At 37.4% G+C, this 10,976-nt stretch overlaps 1 protein-coding gene across 3 annotated transcripts in view; it reads right to left on the bottom strand.

The window, feature by feature from the left end:
* Nucleotides 1–8,706: 8,706 nt before the first annotated feature.
* The window catches only part of Abca5 (ATP binding cassette subfamily A member 5), a 67,969-nt gene continuing 65,699 nt past the window's right edge, over nucleotides 8,707–10,976 (bottom strand). For all 3 annotated transcript variants that reach the window (XM_034505512.2, XM_034505511.2, XM_076935537.1), the window contains exons 37-39: nucleotides 10,676–10,755; nucleotides 9,782–9,837; nucleotides 8,707–9,024 (exon numbers count right to left, since the gene is read on the bottom strand). In XM_034505512.2, the coding sequence (XP_034361403.1) occupies nucleotides 8,917–9,024; nucleotides 9,782–9,837; nucleotides 10,676–10,755 (244 nt within the window). In that variant the 3' untranslated portion in view covers nucleotides 8,707–8,916. The remainder of the gene's footprint in view (nucleotides 9,025–9,781; nucleotides 9,838–10,675; nucleotides 10,756–10,976) is intronic.

Raw genomic sequence — 10,976 nt, 5'->3', positions numbered from 1 at the left:
CTCTAATTTGGTTAATTTAGGTTTCCTTTGACTTCCTCTTAATTAAGTATTTGCTGATTCCAAAAGAACCATGTTGAGGAACCTCTCTATTAAGGTAGCAGTCCCCTATGAGGAGATGACTTTCTAAGCTCCACACAAAATGGGGGACACCATTTCTTAGCAAGGCTTTACCGTCTCTGCTTGTCTTAGAAGAATGTCCCTGAACACAGGTGGCTGGCCTTGGCTGGCCTTGGCTGAAAAGTGACCTTGTACAGAACTCTCTGCAAGGCTGCATAACTCAGTTCATATGTCCACTCTGGCTTCCTGCCCATATGATAATTAGGTGCCGTATTATAACCAACCAGCATTCCTGCTCACTTGATGCCATGACAAATTAGCCCTTTCCACTCGTGCCCCTAAAAATATCTCTTATATACCCTATCCCTGAAACAATAAAGTAGACTTGTCTCACTGCAACAGTCTCCAGAGGTCATTCTGTCCATACTCACGGCCCTCTGAAGTCTGTTCTGTCTCTGATCCCTTTGTCCCCCAGACTGGTGGCTTACAGCCTTTGGTGAGAAAGAGGGAGGGGGCACAGAATGAATCATTTTTCGTTATTTTTTGCTCTTTTAATCTCTAATTGATTAATTTCTGACCAGATATTTATTTCTTTCCATCTATTAATATTTTTAATTGGAAGGGGGTTGGCTGTTCTTTTGCTAAGACCTTGAGATAGATAAGTAAATGTCTTCCTTGTTTTTTACGGTATAGTATAGAGTTTATTCAGGGCATGGAGAGGGGAGTTAAGAGGGTAGTAGAGGCAGAATGGGGGGGGAAGGGAGGGGAAGAGAGAAGCAAGAGGCAAGAGAGCAGGAGATCGAGAGTGCAAGGGAGTAAGAGAGTAAGAGCAATAAGCAAATTTCTTGAGATTTTGAGATGGATAAGTAAATTTCCTGATTTCTCTGCTTTTTAAATGTATGCACTTATAAAAAACTCCCTCTTACAACTATGGGGTCACTTTCATTTCAAAAGACTTTGAAGTTTAAGTCAGTGGATTTGGAGGGTCAGAAGGGGGTTGTGGTGTCTGAATGACCTATTGGTGAGAATGTGGTGTTGATATCACTATTTTATTTGGACCTAGCTGTCCCTTTCTTTCTTTCTTTCTTTCTTTCTTTCTTTCTTTCTTTCTTTCTTTCTTTCTTTCTTTCTTGTTTGTTTGTTTGTTTTGGTTTGTTTTGTTTTGTTTTGTTTTGTTTTTCGAGACAGGGTTTCTCTGTGTAGTCCTGGCTGTCCTGGAACTCACTCTGTAGACCAGGCTGGCCTCGAACTCAGAAATCCACCTGTCTCTGCCTCCCAAGTGCTGGGATCAAAGGTGTGCGCCACCACTGCCCAGCTTAGCTGTCCCTTTCTAATCCAGCAATACATTCACGAAATTCAATGCCGCAATGTTCAATACACTTACAATCGTTGTATCGTGATGGGGTTTCCCTTTGTTATTAGGTAGCCACTTTGTTTCTTTCTGATTTTGGTTTGATTTAAAGTAAAAACCAAAGAAAAATATAGCCACTCTCACATGCTTTTCTCTTTATTTGCTTGGTATATCAATATTCATCCTTCTTCATCTTCAGCACATTTATCTTTAGTCTGGATAAATATTTCTTGCAAACAACAAACAATAAATATTGTTTGTATTTCAATTTGCTTGTCTAAGGGCACTTATATTTAGGATTCTTGTTAATTGATTTTAACATTTAATTTTTCTAATTAGTTCAAATTTTTCCTTTCTTCTTCATCTTATGCTTTTGACTGAGTTCCTGAATGTTGGGTTTTTTTATGATGTTTTTTCTCTTTATAGCTGTTTGATCATATCGCTTCCTCATCTTTGTCTTCAATCTCTGCTTTTGCTTTTCCTCCTGTTTTCATGCATTGGTGGTGCTCTCTATTGTGTCTTCTATTTAACTTACTGAGTTTTTATTTCCAATGTTTCTATTTGGTTTTTTTGTTTTCAGAATCGCAATTTCCTTGAAGCTGTGAACCTTCTTCCCCATGTCCTGAATAACCCTCTTAGTCCATTCATCGATGATCTGAATTCTCTGAGGTCACTGATCATCTAAACACTCGGCGTTTGAATTCTTTGTCCAGAATTAACAATATCAGTACATAGGGGTTCAGCTATAGAAAGGGTGTGATCCTTCTGGGGTATCATGCTTTTCTGCTTCTGCGCACTTCCTGTTTCTGTGTTGCAGTTTGTACACCCGTTGAGGTGGATATCTGTTTATCTGGGATCTTCTTATTCAGCAGCTCTCGCCTGAGGGTTCAACTGCCAGTACCACTCAGAAATTAGAAAACAAATGACCATAACAACAGGAACAGAAACCCAAAAGTAGACGTAGAAATACAATTAAAATCAAATAAGGCTGACCAGTAAACCAATAACTGCAGAAAATGAGGGGAAAAGATGTAGAGTAAGCTATGAAGTTAAAAACAATAAGCAGGTTACACAAAGGGTCTGGGAAAGAGTAAAAAGAAAGCAGCCAAGTTAAATATAAAAGGGAAAGAGGGATTGAGAGACAAAAGAGCAATGGATAAACCTGACTACAGAGCAAAGGGATAAAATTAGAGAAAGTAAACAAGATAAATAAAAAATAAAAACAATCTTTCTAAAACTCATGTTAAAACAAAGGGGTTTAAATGTAGCCAGGTGGTAGAGTCCTTGGTTAGCATCCACAAAGTTCTGCATTTCCGTTCTGTTCTCCTATCCCTAGACACACACACACACAAACACATACACAGGGTTTTAAAACAAAACTAAAAATATGAAGAAAAAAAAAGAGGGTTAAATGAAAGAAAAATCGAATAATGGAAAAAGGTTAAGAGTTTTTAACGGAATTGTAGAGACTTCTTTTGGGGTTCTCTCCAAGGCTGCAATCTCCCAGCTATGGCAGAGGTACAGTTGTAGTAAGTCCCTTCTTGCTACTATTCAGTGTGCTATTGTTCTTTGTGCACGGATGGCCAAGCCAGTATCAGTTGCCACTACAAGGATGAATTCATCTTAGAAGCAAGCTCTCCTTGTGAATCAGGATTCATCGTTAGCACACTGAGCTACAGCCTGGTGACTTGGCAGGTTCGCATTCATTCCAGAAACCTCCCACTTTGTGCATCAAGCTGTAGCTCATGTCCAAGCCACAGGGCATCCTTGAGTACACTGGAGGATGAAAAAGGCAGAGTACTGAGATTTGCACTGGAGCGGAAGAACCAAGGGGAACCTGGCACTCTGCTTGCTGGTCTCAATGCATTTAGGTAACTCTCTACATTAAACCAAAATGGCGGGAAGCGAGTCTAAAGGAAAACAGCGATCTGTTGGACCACAGCAAAACGGTCTCAGCTCTACCTGGCAGCAAACTGCGCATGCCAGGAAGGCAGCTCCAGAGGCCTGACTGTGCCCCAGGAGCTCAGTGCTGTTCTCCAGTTATTCTGAGAGGTCTATGTCTTGCACAGGTCTAGTCCCATGATCAAATCAGCTTGCTGGTTCTCCAGTTACTCTGATGGGGCTTGGTCCTTGTTTCAGGGTAGGGCAGACTACCATGCCTTCAGTAGTTTAAACTCAGCTTGATGTCTGACTGTTCCCGGCTCCATGGCTACCTCTCATGGCTCCCGCCTACCTGGACACCGAGGCATGATGTCTCCAGACTCCTTGAATTGCAGCTGTTCCATTCTCCTATCTCCAAAGCGTCTCAGTCTCAAACAGTAGGCCCTCCTCTCAAGAAGGCACCTTGCTATACCATTGAAAGATCTAAGAAGCAGATAATGGATTCCTTTACCAACACCGGCCTGCCATGCAGCAGTCACTGAAGTACCATATCCTCTCACTGGATTTATGAATTACAAAAAGTGTGAGCTTCCTGTTTGCTACCCCTGCCAGTCTTTCAGCAGAGATGCCAGGCTCATCTCCATGTATAAGTTATGGCTTTGTTATCCCAGCCCTCCCTATCGGCCCTATAGCTGACACCAAGAGATGTTTCCTTTTTCTCCACTACATAGCCTGTTTATCACTGGTCAGAACATATCCATGATTCCCTATGTTTTTTCTCTGTATCTCTGGAATAAAGACCATCTTGCTACCCAGCCTTTTCTTTCTCAGAATCATACCAAAGAAGTTTCTAAACTGCCACCCTCCAAGCTCCTGTCCCCAGCATGGAACTTTAATTAAGTCAAGTATCTTCTAATGGTGAGAAGTTAGTTTTCAAATAGTCCAAGAAAATGCCATTTTTCTTAGTATCAGTGGGATCTTGATTCCCTCACTACAAGAATTACCTCTGTAAGACAAACAATAAACCTATTTCAAATGCATAAATAATACTAGCTTTACTATTGAAAGTAACAGAACTGAGAAATTCGAAAACTGGAGATTGCAAAGACGTCTCTACTAACAAAGGTGATATCCCAATAATCCTCTTTTAAGGGTTTTGTTTGCCCATCTCTGACAATCCACCTCCCAGTTTAAGTTATCAATAAAGTTTGCTTTTGAATAACAAGTGTTGAGATTCCCTGATCATGCGCTGGAGAGCTGGCTCAGGGGTTAAGAGTGCACTCTGCTCCTCTAGAGAACCCAAGCTCTCCATGGAAGCTCACTACTGCCTGTAACTTCAGTTCTGGAGATTCTGGCATCTTCTGGCCTCTGCTAGCACTGCATGGAACGTGGCGCACAGACATACACGCAGGCAAAACACTCATACTCATAAAATAAGTAAACATAAAATTTCAAAAAATCCTTGAAGACTATTTTGTAGAGTACCTGAAAAATTCAGTTTTGTGACTTCTTAAAGGCCTTAAAGGAGGGACTGAGAACTAGTGGTGTAATCCTTGCCTCGGGCATACAAAACCCATCACAATTGTATTTGTAATGGCTTTGCTTTCAGTTTGACAAATGGCTGGGACTGTCTACTGGTTTCTTCTCATTTCTTGTCCTTTGCGCCAACTCTTGAGTCCTGTCAGTACTTCCCAAACAGACTAGCACTTATGAAGCCAACACACTCAGTATAATGGAACCTCTGGTCACCAAGATTGCCTTGCTGGCTCTCCCTCTAATCAGAAAGCTTTACCCCACCCCCTTCCTGGATTCCAAAGGTACCCTCGCACACAGCCCTCTGTTGCCACCTAGTGGTCACAGGGTTTATCCATCTTTCCTCCCTGTCTATTCGAATGTTGCTTAGCAATAGAAACTAGACTTGTTTTAATTTTTCTTCTTCTTTTGTGGGAAGAAAGTCACAAGGGTTGGGGGAGCCTGAGAGGACAGGAAAGTAAGTGTTATTGGGGTGTAAGATGTGAAACTCCCCAAATAACTAATAAAAATATTATGTTAGAAAAAACTGGGGCTTTTTCCATAGAACAGAAATAAGATATTTTTTAAATGCAAACTTTAAATCTAATGTTAAAAACATTAAATGTTAAAACATCTTTAAATAAATAATTTTGGAATTGTTACATTTCTGGTGAGAGTCATTCTCCCCAACACAGAGTGCTGCATTTAAATGGTCAATTGCTATTTTAAGGTTTTTTGACTTTCAACTAGACAAAATGACCATAATATGTCCAGTGGCTCTCTGAGCAACAAAATTCTTTATTTTTTCTCAGTTGTCTACTGTTGAGTTTGAATATGATTAAACTATGATTCTTCCCAATGTTTTCTTATCCTTTACTTTATGCAGGTCCTTGAGAGATATTACCATTTTAGTTACAGACTGTTGCTTCAATTCTGAATTTAAGTCACTCATCTAATTATGACCACTAAATAACAAAGAATCCTTTTGTATAAAAAATGAAATGTCATAGATTTTTAGGTCTTAAAGTTTATTATTAATAATATAAGCACATTCATTTTCCTTAAAGGGCAGCATTGAGAAGTGTACATAGAACACACTATAAATAGAAAACAAGTACGTTTTTACCTTATAAGAATAGCTGATACAAAAATAATTCACCTGAGAATAAATTCTTTCACTTTATGTAATATGCTGTTTCAAGAGGAAAGATGAAAACTCAATGTTGACAATATTCAAAATACATTAAGTAAAAGCATTTGCTATTTTTTTAAAAGTCATGCCTTTTTAAATGCTACATGAAAATATAAGACGGTATTTTAACAAATGAAAAAGGCCCAATCAGAATGAGACACTGAGTGACCAGCAAAAAAAATTGGGAAAACAACACTCACCCTAGTAAAATTAACTGTGCTATTCAGTTTCCTGTAAGATATTCTTACAACTAGTAGCAAAGCATTTTCATGTCATAACTGATTACTGAAGTATCTAGCCTTCTCTTAACAAAATGTAAGAGCTTACAGAGCCAAAACAGTTCACCCTTCTACCCAAAGAGCCCGTTCTGGAAACAGCCATGGACAGTGTGCTAAATTAAAGTATTGAAAAATGTTTTAATAGTGAAAACTGAAACTAACTGAAAATAAATTTTGCCAAATTAATTTTTGGAAAAAAAAAAAAAAAAGCCGACAGCTCTTTCCACAGAATAACGTGGAAGATCCCACATAGGTAAACCAAGCAGAGTGCTACTCGCTGCTGTCACCTGACCGGCCGGCCCCTCCCTGCGGACGACAGAACTGCCTTCAACTCAGCAGAGCTCTGGCTTTGCTCTACACTTACTGTTTGGCCACAGATGGAAAATATAAGGCAGGAAGGTGACGTTGTGGTTTGCTTTCACGTGTTGCCTAACAAATACATTTATTTCTTTACCTGTGTTGAAGGGAACAAAATTCTGAAAGCAATAATTTAAGATACTTTAAAATAAATCAATGTGCAAAAACCAACTGAATTCACTGTAATAAGAATGGACACACAACAAATAAGATTAGACAGCACAGTCTGGACTTCCACTCCCTAGGAAACTTAGACTTTACACTGAGCACACACTGAGTAATGCTTATAGACAGCGGCCAAAGCTACATGACAAACCAGGTGGCACAGCCCATGCTCACCACCTCTGTGAGACAGCTCTGTCCTAGAATGGCCAAACGCCTTTAAACACACATGAAACCCACCTTTTCCAGCGACTGTCCTAGTAAACTATAAACAGAGCTTGCTTTGTTTTTAAGGGTATGTGTTCTAGGTTACAGAGTTACAAGAGTCACATCCCCCAAAAAAGGCCCAAGGTACTTAAATACTACAAGACAGCTCTTCAAGTTTACGGCACCATTTAGCAATGAGTTGCCGAGAAAATACAATGTGCTATTTATAATTTATCAGCAAAAATAAAGATTTCTTCTTAAATACATCTTGACTATATGTGTCATGCAGTAATCATTAATTAACTAATTAATGATTAATTAAATGTAAAATTCTTAAGGATCCAAAATTATAATTTGGTATCAAGAGGCAAGCTATTGCCAATGAAATCTTACAGAAGAACTTGGGAGGAGGTAGGGTTGTCATAAAATCCAAGCAGACTTGTAGGATGGTTCGATTATATCAGAGTGCCGCTGAGATAAGAGACTAAACAAGTACCTTTAGGAAGGTGGACAGAAATTGTCAAAGCGATAGAGAAAATTGTCAACCCTGTACCACTTTGTACTGAGAAAGGAACACTTCAATTAGCCACTAGTGCCTAAAATCACACATTTCATTACCCAACAGGACTAAAAGTTCACTAAGTCTTCCCAACATTAAATAATTAGTAACTTCATTGAAAGCTTGATCATTTAAAGTTGGCAGTAAGCCCTTCTGTTCTTGCTATTGTTCTTTACATCTCTGTAATGCAAAAGTCATACCACAATACATGTGTCTTTACAAAGCTAACACTTACACAACAGACTGAAATACAGCATCAACTACATCATTTATTTGTGTACCTGTCCATATGAGTCGTAAAATGAAATATTTCTAAGATTAATTATCGTATTTCAACTCTGTCATAAGAGTGAAACTCTAATTTTTATTTCTTAATTTAACCCTTGAAAGAATTTCTATATTCTACCAGTGTTCTGAGGTGACCTTTTAAAGAAATAGACATGCTGCTCTACTTAAACCTCAAGAGAATCAAGTAATAAAATTCAGTAATAAAAACAGTTATCCATTCAATTTCTTGTCTAAGAATAAACTTAAGTGTGCTCTATGTGTGGAAGGCAACAGAGTTTTGCAACTCACCCTCGGGGGGTTGAAGAAAGGGAGAGATTAACTGTCCTACTCGACAAACATCTGCCACTGTAGTTTCAGAGACTCAGACTATTAAATGCTAAGACTCGGGTCATAGTCTTTCTGTGAATTATGATCACCAAACACATTTGAATTTTAATGTAGGCAAAAGACATGCAAGTTGAAACATCTAATTGCCAATATCTGCAATCACTTACTAGAGTAGCCATGGCTACATTTACTATGTTTACTGACTGCCACCTAGTGGACATCACTTCTCAGCCGCTTCGCATTTACACAGGCCAACTTCCACTAAGAGCCTCTTTTAGAAATCTTAAAGGAAAAGGCAGTTTCTGCACTGCTTTGTGTCTCTTTTCTACGTTATTGGTCAGGTACTGGTAGTTTTGATTAGCACTGGGAAAATACATAATTATGTAACAGTATAAAATTTAAATATTATTCAGAATTATTATTTTATTATTTCTTTAAATCCTAAGTTGAGAAGTAAGTTTTTGTGAAATGTGAAATGTGAAAAGAATGACATACGGACTATCTTCAACATACTTCAGATATAAACATGCAGGTGGACAATTACACCAAATTTATTTCAGGAAAACCCAAACACATAACCATGGTGTGTAAATTAAGAAGTTTAGAAAATTTCCAAGTGCTTTCATGTTTTTTATAACAATTCAAGTAATAAACTTTTAAAATCAAGGTTAAGATAAAAGAAGAAAAACTAGAATAAAAAAGAATAAATAAGTCGAGGGTCAGTAAGCTGAGCGAGCACAGACATTCAGAATACTACTGTGTCTTCCTGCCTTCTCTCCCACCAGAGCGAGCTGTTTAAAGTCCCGCAGCTGTTATCTGCTTCCTCCTGTTCTTTAGTAAGCTCTACAAAAACCTACGGAGAAGGAAAAAGGGAAAGGAAACTACTGAATCAGTCAAAGGACTTTCAACTAAGTCAGAAATGATACAATGCCATAACTAATATTTAACAAGTATCAAGGGGGTTGCTAATATTGATACTATTCAAACAAAGCAAGTTATGTCCAGTAGCTACAAAGACAAACACATATTTAGAGAGTTAATCAATTTTCTAATTAATATATGAAGTAGCAGTGTCATAAAATAACTTAAAATTATTTAAACAATTTAAAGTATCCTAATAGAAAATAGTGCCATGAGCCTTTTAAATATTTACTAAGATAAAGAAAAAGATGTTCAAGCTTAACAAGATAAAGTTTACTTGAATTATTCAATAGTATACATATATATCAAACCATCACACTGTAGGCAATAAATATAAATAATATGACTATTCAATTAAAGATGTTTTAAAATAAAATTGAACAAAAAACTAAGAGGAAGCTAAAGTTGTAATTCCAATTAAATTATAATTTGGGGATGGTGAGATGGCTGAATAGTACCTTTTGTCAAGCCCAAAGACCTGAGTTCAATCACCAAGCCACATGGTTGAAAACTGACAACCACAGAAAATGTTGTGTCACTTGTACACCCACACCCACACATGAAATAAGTAAATGTGTTTTAAGTAGATAGTTTTAAATGTCTATAATATTGGTCTCTACATTATAAACCTAAGCAATTGCTACTAGATACACTTAACTGTAATCTTTTCTAATTTAACTTTACAGTACCTGTTCCAGGGTTGCTTGAGAAAAGCTGTATTCTTCAATGGCAAAAGTGTGTTTTGCTATTAAAACATAAAAATGGCATTTTACTTAGTGATATTTTTAAGGACTAAAATGGCAATTAACTCTAAAGTATCTACTCTGCTTTTTAAAAACTCTGTCAACAACTTATTCAAAACTGGAGCTGCCCAAGTGTGTAACTTCCCTCAGCCCTGCTTCTTCTCTCTCTTCCGTCCACTACTGATCCTCTGTAAACAACTAGCATCAACTGTTCCTGAGCTGTAGCTCCTCCTTCCTTCCTTGTCTTACTCTGCACCAGTGCTTGTTTCCTTAGTGTCAGAGCTCCAGCCCCCATTCTCCAAACACTACTACAGCCTGTTCTTGATTCTTAAATTCATTTCTTAACATTTCATTATAAGCTTTGCTTTTTACCCCTTTTCCAATCTAATATCAAATTGTTAGTATATTTATTCTTTTAATCATAAAGAAATTATCAGGAAGGTAAAAATTACAGAATTAATAATTAGTCTACAGGTACAGAGACACATAAGATACAAGTAATTATTGTCCTACTCAAAATCCCCATAGAGAATGATAAAAATTCTATATATGTTTCAGATTCTTAAGGTTTTGTGAACTATATCCATGAATTTGCATTATTCCACTTAAAGTCCTCCCATGTCTCCCACATTCCCTCTCAAAGACTTGATCTATTCTTTTTTAATTATTGTAAAATATGTATACATAAGTATATTTATATTTATTTATCTTAGAATAAGAGAACAAAAGATTGTATCTGCTATAACTGCAACAATAACCTGGCTCCCAGTTCCAAACTTTCTGAATAAGATCCTTTCATTACTTAAAAACTATTCTACAATATTCTCAAATGCTACTTGCCTTCTTCCAACTTAGCAAAGGATTGTGAGAGAGACTGAACATCTTCTTTTGGAATTTTATAGGCCAAAATAGAAGAAAAGCTGAAAAACAAACATAAAATATAGGATGACAAATGTAACTACTGTGTTTGCTTGAATGCTAAAGCTTCAGAATCTGTAAGTTTAAATTCTAATCATCTACTTGCTATTTATTTTCCTAAAACCTGTGTGCAGAATGACAGGATGATACCATGTGAGTAATCCCCTGAAGGAACTACAAGCCTCTATTCGGACAGCACAATCCTGTACTGTTGACAATACGG

The sequence above is a fragment of the Arvicanthis niloticus genome, chromosome 6, assembly GCF_011762505.2.
Source record: "Arvicanthis niloticus isolate mArvNil1 chromosome 6, mArvNil1.pat.X, whole genome shotgun sequence".
Classification (NCBI taxonomy): Eukaryota; Metazoa; Chordata; class Mammalia; order Rodentia; family Muridae; genus Arvicanthis; species Arvicanthis niloticus.
The sequence above is the reverse complement of the archived record's forward strand: the minus strand, read 5'-3'. Positions and strand labels throughout refer to the sequence as shown.